The sequence below is a fragment of the Oncorhynchus masou genome, chromosome 24 (genome assembly GCF_036934945.1).
Source record: "Oncorhynchus masou masou isolate Uvic2021 chromosome 24, UVic_Omas_1.1, whole genome shotgun sequence".
Classification (NCBI taxonomy): domain Eukaryota; kingdom Metazoa; phylum Chordata; class Actinopteri; order Salmoniformes; family Salmonidae; genus Oncorhynchus; species Oncorhynchus masou.
In genome coordinates, this window is record NC_088235.1 from 71118780 (window position 1) to 71134911 (window position 16132).

General features: G+C 43.3%; 1 protein-coding gene across 1 annotated transcript in view; it reads left to right on the plus strand.

The window, feature by feature from the left end:
- LOC135512553 (prolyl 3-hydroxylase 2-like) overlaps positions 1-16132 on the plus strand; it is a 101797-nt gene that overhangs the window by 79014 nt on the left and 6651 nt on the right. The window contains exons 4-6 of the mRNA XM_064934700.1: positions 7907-8038; positions 10161-10288; positions 14862-14951. Coding sequence (XP_064790772.1) covers positions 7907-8038; positions 10161-10288; positions 14862-14951 — 350 coding nt within the window. The remainder of the gene's footprint in view (positions 1-7906; positions 8039-10160; positions 10289-14861; positions 14952-16132) is intronic.

Consider the following 16132-nt stretch of genomic DNA (forward strand, 5'->3'; position numbering starts at 1 on the left):
TTTAGATTATTTTTTTTAGAAGAAGACAAAAATGTATGTTACCAACTGAACGACATCTGGCCATATATGGATGTTCAATTTTACTTTATGGGTTGGTTATGTAGGCTTCTTCTAACCCATCGCTTTCTACTAAATATAATAATACGTTATATATTTACATAAAAAAACAAAGTCTATCAGAATCCCAGTCATTCCAATAAATGTTATACCCCTGAAATATTCAAGAATAGGACTTGGAAATATGGAAGTACAGATTTTCCCATTTTTTTACCTGATCATGACCCCAAAACTAAGGACTTATGAGCTAGCCCTAGTCTGTTGTTTATGATTTGTTGTCAAGGAGGACTGATTGCGCTCATTGATTTGAGTTGAAAATAAATGCTGCTCTCATGGAATGGCCTGCTTTGAGCACTACTGAAAAGTGCTATTTACATGTAAAAAATGAATGGCATATGTTGCATTTGTTATAGGCCTATTGTTTACCTTTTTGTTGGTGACACTTTATCTCGATAATATGCAGTTGTTTAAAGGGCAAATCCACAGATGAAACAATAACAAAACGGAGGCCTCTGTTTTAGTAAAAAGCTGAGGGATGGTGTCACGCCCTGACCTTACAGAACCTTTTATTTCTCTATTTTGGTTAGGTCAGGGTGTGACTAGGGTGGGTAGTCTAGTTTTTCCTTTTCTACGTTGACCTGGTATGGTTCCCAATCAGAGGCAGCTGTCTATCGTTGTCTCTGATTGGGGATCATATTTAGGCAGCCTTTTTCCACCTGTTGTGTGTGGGATCTTGTTTTCATTTTGTGTGTAGTGCCTGTGAGCACGCCATTACGTTTCGTTTGTTTCTGTATTGTTTCGGTGAGTTTCAATAATTAAAAAACACGTGGAACTCTACGCACGCTGCGCCTTGGTCCATTTATTCTACGGACAACCGTGACAGATAGGCCTGGAGAAATTGTAATGACTCTCAGATGAACAGACAGAGCTATGGATGCAAGGACTGACCATCCATGATGTCAAAATTATTGTTTCAACCATGTTATGAGGCAATACAGTGTCGGTTTACATTTACAATGTTTACAAACCTTGGGAGAAAAACAAGCTTATATTTTGGGTTCTCATGGAGTGTGACAGTTGAACTAACCTCATGAGGCATTTAATAAGTTATATTCTTCAAGAATCAATGGATATACAGTATATATAATTTATAAATCCCAAAATTGATGTAGCAACTACAGATTGCCCCTTTAAAAGTCTATCAAAAGTGTGCGAGTTTCAGCATGTGTCCTTAATAATGTATCAGCTTGAAATAAAAGCCCCACTTTTATTCCATAGGCTGGGATCCACACTATGCAGCTGTTTGTTGCAAGAGCGCATTTTTCACTGGCTGTCCACTGGTTTCAAAAACAATGATTGATATGCAGCTTAAACTTCTTGAATTCAACCATTATTGGGTTGAAATACACATTTAGATTTGTGAACAGCCATCCACAACAACCACAACCCATATGGCGCAATTAGCTAAATGAGAGAGCAGCTGTGTGATTCACATCAATGTGTTATGTAGATACCAATAATAAGTGATATCCGTATCACCGTAGACTACACCCCTGCTGTCATCCTGACCTCCAAGCGTTTAGTCAAGTTGGATAATTTTTGGATGCCGACAGCAGTCGCACCATTGGAAGACATAGCTTGGACTGCAGCCTACAAAAGCCTATTCCTGCTCTTTTCCCGCAATCCATCAAACACATTTGGTGTGTCATCATAGTGGTCTTAAACTTAAATTTGTGCCTTTTTTCAATGCTGATTTGAACATCACTGAGAAAATGGAGAAGTGTCAAATATCTTTTTCCAGAAAACACCCTCTCTGAATTTAAAAGTAATCCTCGAAGTAATCATCTAGTTTTTCGTAAAGTATCTGTAATCTGATTACAATATTTTTGCTGGTAATGTAACGAATTGCAGTTTGTTTTTTTTGTAATCCCTTTCATGTAATCTGTGACTCTCCAACTCTGGTCAAAAGGCAGATGAGGAAAAATATGCAGAGAGAGAGGGCGTTCTGGACCGCTAGGTTGCCAAATGCCAAGAAATCACAAACTGTTGTGTAAACAGCCCAATGTCTCTCTTTCACAGGGCCTGACAGCACACACATAATTATGGTGACTTGTTTTTGATGTCACACTTTAGTGTTGAAGATTAGTCATTGCTCAGAACATATTTGAATGAGGATAATTGAATGAGGTGAAGTTTGAGATGGCTGCCATGTTTTAGCCAAATCGTTCTTGCAAACTGAATCTTTATTGATTTGACGGAAACAACTCCCTCAGTTTGGAAATGGTCTAATGTTTTATTCATATTAATAGTTTAAAACAACATGAATCTTGAAATAAATAGACTGTTTTTTCATTATGAAGGGAGTACTGGTACACTCTACTTAACAGCAAATACCCCTACGCCATATCTCATGTGGTTCTGCCATTAATTTTTAGAGAGAGATACTTACCGTAAGTTACCTCCTCAAGGATACTTTTTTTCAGATAAATTACTTTTCCACCTGGACTACTTCATGGGATAGTTCATTTTAAAACTACCTCCCTTCATCTCTTTTGGCCACTCAAGGAAAATGGCCGACAAGTCTTGAAACACCCATGACTCCTCACACATATTTTGGTTCTTGGCATTTCCTGTGTAATATCCTGGTATTGTAATTTCAAAACATTGTTGTGGCCATGAGTCTGTCTTTGGCTAAGTGGTCCAACAGACCACTGAACATCTTGAAATAACCTATAAACAGGCGGAGATGAGTGCAGGAAATACAATGAGCAGTGTATTGATTGTGTGAAGTCCAACACAGTTGGAGACAAATGTGTACGGTGTGCATATACTTTACTCTTTCCTCTGGCTGTCTCTGTGTGTGTTCACGTGCAAAGCCTATTTGACATCTTTTTGACTTGCTCTGTTACCATCTTAGATGATCCAAAAAGCCAACAGTCTGAAACTGGGCCAGCATGAGTGCCTAGATATTGCCTAAAGACACAGCCATAGTGACCCCTGCTTGTAAATCTCTCTCTCTCTGTCTCTCTCTCCCTGTCTCTCTCTCTCTCTTTCTCTCATGCTATTGCCTAAAGACACAGCCATAGTGACCCCTGCTTGTAAATCTCTCTCTCTCTCTCTCTCTCTCTCTCTTTTTCTTTCTTTCTTTCTCTTTCTTTCTCTTTCTTTCTTTCTTTCTTTCTTTCTTTCTCTCTCGCTCTCTCGCTCTCTCGCTCTCTCTCTGTTTCTCCATCCTTTGAATTCAAAGTGCTTTATTGGCATGGGGAACATATGTTTACAATGCCAAAGCAAGTTGTAAACATTACACTCATAGTAAACATTACACTCACAAAAGTTCCAAAAGAATAGAGACATTTCAAATGTCATATTGTGGCTATATACAGTGTTGTAATGATGTAGTTCAAAAGGGAAAATAAATCAACTAAAATTTGTGTTGTATTTACAAAAGTGTTTGTTCTTCACTGGTTGCCCTTTTCTTGTGGCAATAGGTCACACATCTTGCTGCTGTGATGGCACACTGGTCTTTCACCCAGTAGATATGGGAGTTTATCAAAATTGGATTTGTTTTTTAATCTTTGTGTATAATCTTAGGGAAATTTGTGTCTCGAATATGGTCATACATTTGGCAGGAGGTTAGGAAGTGCAGCTCAGTTTCCACCTCATTTTGTGGGCAGTGAGCACACATCCTGTCTTCTATTGAGAGCCAGGTCTGCCTATTTTTTTAATAATTTTTTAAAATTAATTATTTCCAATGGGTCAAGTAATTATCTTTTTTTTCTCATGATGTGGTTGGGTCGTACCCTGGGGCTGTCCTGGTACTCTGTGGGGTCTGTTTGTGTTTGTAAACAGAGCCCCAGGACCTCTCTCTCTCTTTCCCCACCCACCCTCTCTCTCTCTCTCTTTCTTCACTGTCTCTCTCTTTCCCCACCCACCCTCTCGCTCTCTTTCTTCATTGTCTCTCTCTCTTTCTTCACTGTCTCTCTTTCCCCACCCACCCCCTCTCTCTCTTTCTTCACTGTCTCTCTCTTTCCCCACCCACCCTCTCTCTCTTTCTTCACTGTCTCTCTCTTTCCCCACCCACCCTCTCTCTCTCTTTCTTCACTGTCTCTCTCTTTCCCCACCCACCCCCTCTCTCTCTTTCTTCACTGTCTCTCTCCTTCCCCACCAACCCTCTCTCTCTTTCTTCACTGTCTCTCTCTTTCCCCACCCACCCTCTCTCTCTCTCTTTCTTCACTGTCTCTCTCTTTCCCCACCCACCCTCTCTCTCTCTCTTTCTTCACTGTCTCTCTCTTTCCCCACCCACCCTCTCTCTCTCTTTCTTCACTGTCACTCTCTTTCCCCACCCACCCTCTCTCTCTCTTCCTTCACTGTCTCTCTCTTTCCCCACCCACACTCTCTTTCTTCACTGTCTTTCTCTTTCCCCACCCACCCTCTCTTTCTTCACTGTCTTTCTCTTTCCCCACCCACCCTCTCTTTCTTCACTGTCTTTCTCTTTCCCCATCCTCTCTCTTTCTTCACTGTCTCTCTCTTTCCCCATCCTCTCTTTCTTCACTGTCTCTCTCTTTCCCCATCCTCTTTCTTCACTGTCTCTCTCTTTCCCCATCCTCTCTTTCTTCACTGTCTCTCTCTTTCCCCATCCTCTCTTTCTTCACTGTCTCTCTCTTTCCCCATCCTCTCTTTCTTCACTGTCTCTCTCTCTTTCCCCACGCTCTCTCTTTCTTCTCTCTCTCTCTGCATCACCTCTCCTCATCAGCCATGGCCATAAGGTTCTGACCACAAAGTCATCCAGAGCAGGTCTGGTCAATGTTTGGTGAACTCATTGGTCAGTTACAGCCCCACGTATCCAGCCCTACGTCTACAACCGTTGAACTGAGAGAGAGAGTTGTTTCAGATTTGTTTTCTTTTTTACTACTTCAGTTTCATAATTTCTCCATAAAGTCTTGTCAGCGAGTACTCAGTGTACAGTCTGGCATTAATGCTCCATTGAGGGAAAGCATTCGGTTAACGTACCTATTGTTGCATGTTTGTTAGTCCAAAGTGTCATTGCGTCAGGCCTAGCTTGTGAGTCCATAGACTCCAGGGCCCATATTCATAAAGATCATGAATGCTGATCTAGGATCAGGTCCTCCCTTCTTAATGGAATCAGGTCCTCCCTTCTTAATGGAATCTTATTCATTATGTGTTAAAAGAGCTCTGAGAGGCTTTATGAATGTGGGCCCAGAAGCAGCACAGCTGGATAATGTTGGATGTTCTGATGTGGAAGGATGTGTAACAGGCAGCGAAGGCTGCTGAGGGGAGGACGGCTCATAATAATGTCTGGAACGGAGCGAATGGAATGGCATCAACCCATGAGATTGATGATACCATTCTGCTCCAGCCAGTACCACAAGCCCATCCTCCCAAATGAAGGTGCCACCAACCTCCTGTGGTGACAGGGGTGTCAGGCCTCTCATAGCACTGGAAAATAGTCATGTGATTATGCAATTATACACACACACACACACACACACACACACACACACACACACACACACACACACAGCGTAGTCAGCTGTGTTTGTGTTGACATTAGCCAGTTGCGCAGTTCCCCTCACAGAACGCTCTGCTGCTAGCGGTATTGTGATGGCCTTGAAGCTAAGCTGAGTCGATGGCAAGCGTGCTTTGTCTCAATCACTCGTATCATTGCGCAAACATGCCAAAAACGTACAGTCTTGGCTTCGATGAGGCTTTTCTCAATGTCTAGTCATGCCAAGAGTTATTTTTCCCTAGGGCTTCAACAACCGTAGAATCAGCGCAATTGTAGTTTCTTTGACTGTGGGACTATGTACCTCAAGTGCTGAATGACTCTAAAGTCTAAAGTGCTATTTTGATCTTGATGGAGAAGTAACGTTACATGGAAAGGCATTTGATTTGACTTGACTTATTAGGATCCCCAATGGCGACAGCTAGTTTAACTGGGTTCCGACACATAATGAAAAAGACATTACAGACAAAATACTTTATAATTAACATACATTTGAAAACATATAAACACGTAGTGTGTGGGATCGTAAAGTTTGGTGGAGGAGGAATAATGGTCTGGAGCTGTTTTTCGTGTTTCGGGCTAGGCCCCTTCGCTCCATTGAAGGGAAACCTAAACGCTGCGAGCCAGGCCTAATTGTCCGACATCGGTGCACGACATCACTAATGCTCTTGTGGCTGAAAGTCCCTGCAGCAATGTCTAGTGGAATGCCTTCCCAGAAGAGTGGAGGCTGTTATAGCAGCAAAAGGGGGGACCAACTCCATATTAACGCCCATGATTTTGGAATGAGATGTTCGACGAGCAGGTGTCCACATACTTTTGGTCATGTGTAGTGTACATGGGAATGGAAGGGATTAATTTTCCTTTACACTACAGTATTCACAATGTTATATATTTATGTGATCCTGTAGTGGTTTACTGTCTTCCGACGTACTTTCTTCTGTGGTTTTGGGGGTGGCACAACATAAGGGGTTACACAAAGCAACTTTCGTGCAATTTTATTTACAGTTGCAAGTGACAACATATATCAAAAATTGCTGATACACGAAGCAACTCAAACGCGATGGAAATTGCTCGTGACAGCCAATCAAATTGAACCCTCTTTTGTTTACTTTATAGCTACCTACACCAATAGCTAGCTAGAATAAGGTGTTGTTAACCCGATTAGAAATGTATTAAAAGACTTAAAAGCAATACAAATAAAGTTGTCCAGCCACATGGTTTGAGAATTCTAAGTTCACCCAATATTAGGGGACATCTCTTCCTTGGAGAGCGTGTGCCTCCATTCTCCTCTCTCCTCAAGGCAGAGTGTGGTTCTGTGACAACATGCTCACGCTCAACCTCACTGGCCACAAACACTCCATCTGGCTCCTGTCCCCCTCCTCCTCTCCAACTCCTGCCCCCAGCCCCTCCAGACTGACATCACGGAACGATACAGCAACCTTACACAACGGAGCCATGAAATCAACATGACTGACTCTCCTAAAGAACGGACATGTTTGTTGATAAACTTAGGGTGTTCTTTTCTCCATTCCATGTGTGAGAGCAACAAATGACAGACCTGGCCCGGGCAACGAATCAACAAATGCAAAGACTAGCAACGAGAGAAGAGATTATTGTTGGTGTTCTTTAGTTCTAGAGATACAGGAGTATCCGGTTGTCTGACCTGTGATTTCACAGTGGTTGACTTCACAGGAGCATGTCACAGGGGGACATTGGTCAACCTGAATCCCACCTCGGCCATCTCTTTCTTTCTTTTTTTTGTTTGTCATTAGAGAAAGGATGACGATAGTTTATCCATGCATGTCACTAGGTCAATTTTATTCCTGTGCTAAATGTTTCATTCACCCACTATTGTTACCCACTGTGTGTGGAAGGTGATGAAACCGTTGAACGCTAAGGTTTGTTGTGTGGCTTTAGGATGTGAATTCCTCAGTCGACCTGAGAGTCTCAGTGAGTGAAGCTAAATGTAGTGCAAATGAGAAGAAAACACATTTTGAATTGGATCTACTAGCCACTGAATCTGAACCAAGTGTTGGGCTGACGTGTCCATATTGATTGCACATCTAGTACGGAGAACGCAAAGCACAATATCTACAGTAAATCGGTGGCGACCTGACTGAAAAGAAACCTTTGTGATCGCAATAAAGAATGTATGGCAGTCAGTCGGATGACGACACTGCATGAGACATTACGGTAGGCGTTGTGAATGGTTCCTCGTCGTTATCACACGGCTCAATGCTTTTCCTTTAAAACTCTGCTTGATAAATGCTTCTGAATATATGACTTCCCTCTGTATCCCCACCCACCCTCCTGTGTGTGTTTCAGACCACTTCACCCAGGCGCTGCACTGTGAACACGAGTGTGTGAGGGACCTGTCGACTCGGCCCGGCCGCCTGTCTCCCATGGAGAACTACCTGCCTCTACACTACGACTACCTGCAGTTTGCCTACTTCCAGAGTGAGCAACATCCCCCTACTGCACCCTACTTTCACCTCGGTTTACCTCTTACGCTTCGACTCCCTGCAGTTCACCCGCTTCCAGAGTAAGGGCTGGAAGTATCGCCGGAGATCCGCGCTATAGCTAGATGGCCATTTAAAGGCGGTAAAACCGCTGCATGTGTCGGCTCAATCGGATATTACCTTCGCAGTTGAATGTGGATCTTCCGAGATACTTCCCCCAATACGGATTGAATCCAGCCCCAAGTCTTACCTAACCGCGCCCTGCTTTACCCTACCTGACCCTGCTTGCCGACGTTCCAAACCACAGGGTGTGGTGTTCAGACTGCAGCGATGGCCAACCCAGATCTTGGAGGGATGTCGTGTGTACAGGCTTTTATTCACTAACAATAACACACCTATATCGAATTATCATGAATTAGGTCCGTATTCCCCTGTTGACTCTGAGAGACAGGGAGCTGAGGAACACCTGGTCGCGGGCATTTGAAAAGGCAGGGATTAGAAAGGCCAGAACTCGTATTCATAAAGCTTCTCAGAGTAGGAGTGCTGGTCTAGGATCAGCTCGACCTTTTAGATTGTAATAAATCGGGACAGGGTGGACCTGATCCAAGATCAGCACTCCTAATCTGAGACACTTTGTGAATACAGGCCCAGACAATCAACACCAAACAGACCAGGACCACACCTCAATAGAGAAGCACACACTGTTCCACTCAAACTGATTCAGCAACATTTGTCCATGATCTGGTCTGTTGTTGTTCATAATAGGCCACCAGCATTTGTGTAGTCTGAGCTGTTTGGGGATCAGGCATTAGAGGGGGGGGGTTGGCAGGACAACATAGGAAAGGAGAGAAGGAAGGAAAAGCCAATGAGCTCATCAGAATATGTCTAATAAACCCAATTGGCTCATGGGATCCTAGGAAAAACACAGAGCTCAGTGAATCATTCCCAGCAGCAGCACTTAAAGGGATAGTTCAGGATTTTAGCAATGATGCCCTTTATGTACTTCCCCAGAGTCGGATGAACTCATGGATGCCCTTTTTGTGTATCTGTGTCTAGTATGAGGGAAGTGGGATAGTTTCGCAGGGCAATGCTAACTAGTGCAATGACTGGAAGTCGACAAGTCTTGAGTCGCCTGTCAAGTCAAGTCTCCCCATCACTCAGCAGCCTCATATTGCTCTGCGGGAAGCTGTTTCCTCAATGATCCATTCGGTGGGGGGTTACGGCCTCAAAGCCCCTCACTGTTTACGACCTGGGAACCAGGAGGAGACTCGCTGACCGCAGAAATGCTGCTGCCTCAGGCCTGGCCGCCCCACCAGGAAGTGATATGTGAGCCCAACTACTTTACAAGATGGTAAAGCGCACGTGTCCGGGTGGATGTATGTATGTGTGTGCATGCGTGTGTGTGTGTTACTTGCAATTCACTACTTGCTGAAAGCACTTTAGGGACGGGAGATACTGCCCTAGCCCGGAGCCTGGAGCAGCTGTGTGTGTGTGTGTGTTTCCAGTACCTCACCTAGCCTCTGACAACCTCTCACTGTTGTCGCGCTACTGCTGCTTGCTCCATTGTGGTCATGCCCCTGGAATGTTCAGCCGCGCTAGGCTTCAAAATCTCATTTAGACCTAGGGGTTGCTTTATGACATGTGGACCTGTGCCGAACGTTGAGTGGAAACCTATAGGAAGTGTCTGTCATACTGTCTTCATCCCCAATGGCACCCTATTCGCTATATAGTGCACTACTTTTGACCAGAGCTCCATGGATGCTATTTGGGATGCAGTCTTACAGGGGAGTTCAGGGAGGGAGTCTGTAACGGAGGTGTGATGACAGTCCCTCTTGTTTAGGTGGGGCTCAGAAGGATGGATGGAGGTCTTTTTCAACCTCTCTACCTGTCAATAGACTCATTAAACACCACCTTGCCTGAAACCTATTTCTATTGATTCATCTCTCTCTCTCTCTCACTGTTTCTCTTTCTTTCGCTCTCTGTTCCCCCCTCTCTCTACCCCATTTCTTTCAATTTCAATATTCAATTCCATTTTCAATTGTGTTGTCAAAGCAACACAACAGAACGTAACACTAACGTCCATTTTATAATGTCTTCTTTCTCTCTCTCTGTCTCTCCAGTGAACATGGTGGAGGAGGCGATGGAGTGTGCCAAGTCCTACCTGCTGTTCCACGAGGGGGAGGAGTTTATGACGGAGAACGTGGAGTACTACAGAGAGGCCGTGGGCCACGACGTCAAGCCCCGGGAGGTAAGACCTTGGTTGCATCCAAAATGGCACCCTATTCCCTATATAGTGCACCATATTTAATCCGGACCCTCATGGGCTATTCCCTAGCCTGGTCCCGGATAATTTTTGTGCTATAATTTTAACTATTTGTCAACCCAAACTGTTTGGCATGATAATGAGTGGCAAGGAGTGGCATGTTGGCACAAAAAGACTGGCACCCAGGCTAGCTATTCCCTATATGGTATAGTGCACTACTTTTGGTAGTAATAAATAGTGCACTTATTTGCTTTGTTCACGTTGGAGGGTACTTTAATCAGTTACTGTTGCTCTTTCTACATTGTATGGCCAAATAGTTGGGGCCCAGGGTTTAGTTTTAATTCCTACAGATTTACTGCCCAATAGGTTTTATAAGCCTGATATTGCTGCGTGAATTTAAGGCCAGATTTGTTTTTAGTGACTCATCGTTTGTGTTTACCGGCAACTATATCCCCTTGGTTGTTCCTAATTATCAGGTTATTGGGAATGTAAATGTGCTGATAATTCAGAGCCGACGTTTGGAATAGGCTGCGTCTCAAACGGCTCACTATTCCCCGTGGAGGGAATAGGCTGCGTCTCAAACGGCTCACTATTCCCCGTGGAGGGAATAGGCTGCGTCTCAAACGGCTCACTATTCCCCGTGGAGGGAATAGGGTGCTATTTGGGGTGCATCCGGAGTGAGTTTGCCTGGAGAACTATCTCGAACTGGCAAATTAGCAGCCGGTTTTACCCCGAAGAACTTGTCCCCCCCAAAAAACGATCGACTTTAAACCCTCAAAACCTGCTGCACTCTCTGTACAGCCAAGGAGTCTCTTTTTCTGCGCTCCCTCCCTTGCAGGCCCATTTTCCTGGAAAGCCTGGAACCTATTAGAGTGAACGTGAGTTCTCCCAGTAGGGCCAGGGTGTGTGTGCGAGAGAGAGTTTGCGTGCGTGCGTGTGTTTGTGTGTGTGTGCATGCCATTGGACAAACCGGTGCAGCTAATGACTGTGGTTAGGACTCTGACATCAACCATCTCAGTCCCTCTGGGTCTCTCCTCTCGGCCCCTCGACTCTCCTTTCCTCCATTCCATCTTTCTCTCCCTCTCAGCCCCTCTTCTCTCCTCTCCATTCCTCTCTCTTTCTTTCTCGTCCTTCTCTCTCTGTGGCTTCAGGGACCTCATTTAGCCAGCATTTTGAGCAGTGAAGCGCCGTGGTCTGTCTGCCTGCCTTCCTGGCAAGGCCTCCTGTCCTTCAGGAACAGGGAGGAGAGGTTATATCATGCATCAATGACCACAGAAACAATTTAGGAGCTGTTTACATTACAGGTGGAAAGAGGAGATTTTTTTTTCGCCCACCACAAACGCCACTGGCTACTCGGGTTTCAAAACAGCCTCGTCACTTCTTGTCTATTGCAGATGATCAACCGTTCTTTCCCTCATTCCTCCTCTGTAACAACATGCCATTTGACACCCACCATCTCCGATTGTTCTGAAATCGTTTCTGTGGTTAGAAACAGATAAGATTAGCATTCCTGCAACAATATTTTGTTGAAATATAATTAAAATGGCCAATTTGGGTGCAATCAATTCGTCTCAGAGACGAATTGATTGCACCCAAATTGGCCATTTTAATTTATAGGATTCATATAATATTCAATAAATATAGTACCTGACATCCGATTTGGACCAAACTTTTTTCTAACAATGAGTAAGACATAAGGAATCCAAATAAATGGTCAAAAGACCAACCCAACCCAACATTGAATATACAGTATCAGTTCTCTATGTCTGACAAGAAGTATGGGGCTGCAGCTTGGAGTATTGTTTCTTCGTCCTATGTAATGTATTCTCAGTGAATTTGGTGATGTTTTTTTCCCCTGTTCAAAGAAAGTCACTGAAGTTGTTAGGTTTAAGTCCCATCCTACATCCTGATATTACCAGCTTCTGACCACTAGATGGTGCTGTTGTTGCTTTCAGGTGATTATTGTTTTACTCTTATTATACTGCTCAGTTTATACACTGCCCCCATCCTCCCCTTCCCAAAATACACATGTAAATGTTGGACTATAAATTGTGCCATCCTGTATTACAATTATGCTAAAATGTTTATTCTATTCTACTGAGCCATTTACTTTATGTTCGTATTTGTATATTATTTCTTATTGTTATTGCATTGTCGAGGCGTAACCTGCAAGTAAGCATTTCATTGGACGATGTATACTATCCGTATCCCGTACATACAACTAATAAAACTTGAAACTTGAGGGGGCAATCTTCAAACGTTTTTTTTCACCTAATATCAGGAACAGCACCACCTAGTGGTCAGAACATGGCAATATCAGGATGTAGGGACATAAACCTAACAACTTCAATGACACATTTTTCTGAACAGGGCAAAAAAATATATACACAAATTCACTGGGAATACATTGCATAGGATGAAGAATCAATACTCCGAGCCGCAGCTCCATAGTACTTGTACTAGAGAACTGATACGACACTTAACAAAAATCTAAACACAACATGCAACAATTGAAAATATTTTACTGAGTTACAGTTCATATAAGGAAATCAGTCAATTGAAATAAATTCATTAGGGCCTAATCTATGGATTTCACATGACTGGGAATACAGATATGCATCTGTTGGTCACAGATACCTTAAAAAAAGATAGGGGATCAGAAAACCAGTCAGTATCTGGTGTGGGCACCATTTGCCTCATGCAGCGCGACACATCTCCTTCGCATAGAGTTGATCAGGCTGTTGATTGTCGTCTGTGGAATGTTGTCCCACTCCTCTTCAATAGCTGTGCAAAGTTGCCGAATATTGTCGGGAACTGGAACACGTCGATCCAGAGCATTCCAAACATGCTCGGCCAATGAGTGACATGTCTGGTGAGTATGCAGGCCATGGAAAAACGGGGACATTTTCAGATTCCCGGAATTGTGTACAGATCCTTGCGACGTGCATTATCATGCTGAAACATGAGGTGATGGCGGCAGATGAAAGGCACAACAATGGGCCCGCAGGATCTCGTAACGGTATCTCTGTGCATTGAAATTGCCATCGATAAAATGCAATTGTGTTCGTCGTCCGTAGCTTATGCCTGCCCATACCATAACCCGCCACCATGGGGCACTATTTTCACAACGTAGACATCAGTAAACTTCTCACCCACACAACACCATTCAGTCTGCCATATGCCCGGTACAGTTGAAACTGGGACTCATCCGTGAAGAGCACACTTCTCCAGCGTGCCAGTAGACATCGAAGGTGAGCATTTGCCTACTGCAATTGGTTACAACGCCAAACTGCTGTCAGGTCAAGACCCTGGTGAGAACGACGAGCACGCAGATGAGGTTCCCTGAGACCGTTTCAGTTGTGCAAACCCACAGTTTCATCAGCTCTATGGGTGACTGGTCTCAGACGATCCCGCAGGTGAAGAAGTGGGATGCGGAGGTCTTGGGCTGGCGTGGTTACACGTGGTCTGCTGTTTTGTGGCCGGTTGGACGTACAGCCAAATTCGCTAAAACAACTTTGGAGGCGACTTATGGTAGAGAAATAAACATTACATTCTCTGGAAACTCCTGCAGTGAGTATGACAATTACACCCTCCCTCAAAACTTGAGACATCTGTGGCATTGTGTTGTGTGAAAAAAATGCAAATTTTAGAGTGCCATTTTAATGTCCCCAGTACAAGGTGCACCTGTGTAATGCTCATGCTGTCTTAATCAGATATGCCACACGTGTAAAATGGATGGATTATCTTGGCGAAGGAGAAATGCTCACTAACAGGGATGTAAACAAATGTGTGCACAAAATCTGAGAAGAATAAGCTTTTTTTGCTCCTGAAACATTTCTGTATTCTTTTATTTCAGCTCATGAAATATGGGACCAACACTTTACGTTGTGTTTGTATTTTTGTTCCGTATATCTACACATTGTTGGGGATGGATTGGTGTGTGGTGTACGTGGTTGGCTTTTGACAATTTCATTGGATTCCTCATGTCTAACTCCTTGTTAGAAAAAAAAAATGTTTGTACAAATCGGATGTTATGTACTCTTTTATTGAATAATATATGAATCCTATTCCTTAAAATGGCCAGTTTGTATACAATCAATTCACTTAATTTTTCAGAGATCAAATGATATTTAAATACAAAAATGATGCAGGAAATCTTGATGCAAATCTTATCTGTTTCTAACTGCAGAAATGAGTTCAGAACAACCTGGTTAAGTGGTGCCTTGAATGGGGGTCAAAATCCTCTTGTGCTTTCTGAGGTAGAACAACCTGAGAGAGAGACAGGGCAATATCGCACAGTCCATTTGGTCCAGCAATGAGGCGAAGAGAGGGCTGGAGGGGGCTTGGCTGCTGAAGAGGTGTTAGGGTTGGGACAGTAAATAAGATATAAGAGACACAGTGGTTATAAAACAATAGTCTTCCTAAACGTTCTGCTTCAAGGGGTCAATTTTGGGATATTCAGTCGCTCGGTAATGTGCTAAAGTGATGTCATTAAAAAAAAAATGTTTTTAACCTGTGGAGATTAACATGGCTGCCCGATATCTCTGTGTTTCTATAGACGGCCGAGTGGTACCTGAGACGCCATAAGCAGGAGCTGGAGCTACTAGTGATTGGCAGTGAGAACATGCATGTGGAATTTACAGAGGGGGTGAGTACAGTGCATTGGTGACAAAATGGAAACTCAGCCTCTTATTTTGAACTTTTTGGGCTGTCTCTGATACTTGTGAATGGCTTCCATGACTACTGAAAGGTCAATTGGGGTTGACGTTTCTGGTCCTGTTACTGGAACGAGTCATTTTTGAAATAGGGACACAGAAAATGAGAGCCAGCGCGCTGGGGCCAGATTACTGATTTAGGATCCGTTTGGCTTTTTAGATCACAATTAATAAGATTAAATTGAGGGTGGTGGGCTCTGATCCTAGATCAGCACTCCTACTCTGTGACACTTGTTGATACATATGGGCTGTATGTAGGACAGTAACAGGTGCCTGGAAGTTACACCATTATAGCCGCAGGACACAGCACCACCTAGAGGCCATGATGGAAAACCATTGGTGCTCCAGCTTTTCATTCATGTACTTTTTGCACTTTAATGCTTCTGGATCTGCAACTATTCCACATAGTTGTAGTATAGATGTAATATATATATTATAATATAAGAAGTTTGTATATAGTATATACACTGAGTGTACACAACATTAGGAACATGACATAGACTGACCGGCTGAATCCAGGTGAACCCTTTTGATGACACTTGTTAAATCCCCTTCAAGTCATTGTAGCGGCCCCCCTCTTGACAGTGAAGGTAACAATTAGCGGTTTTACAGGTAATTTCCTGCTATTCTACACATTTTACTATAGGATGGAGGCAATTAAGCCGACATGGGCTAAATGGTGACTGCTGATGCACAACCTAATTTCAAAATTGTACCATGTGTATTCTATTATTTTAACTCTCAGCAATAAGTTGAGACCCAGACAGAATTCCTAAAAAATATATAGACAGTACCAGTCAAACGTTTCGACACACCTACTCATTCCAGGGTTTTTCTTTATTTGTACTATTTTCTACATTGTAGAGTAATAGTGAAGACATCAAAACTATGAAATAACACATATGGAATCATGTAGTAACCAAAAAAAGTGTTAAACAAAACATACAGTACCAGTCAAAAGTTTGGACACACCTACTCCTTCAAGGGTTTTTCTTTATTTTGACTATTTTCTACTTTGTGGAATTATATTGAAGACATCAAAACTAACAGACATCCCACTAATCACCAACGGGATGGGATGGCGTATCGCTGCAGAAAGCTCTAGTAGCCATGC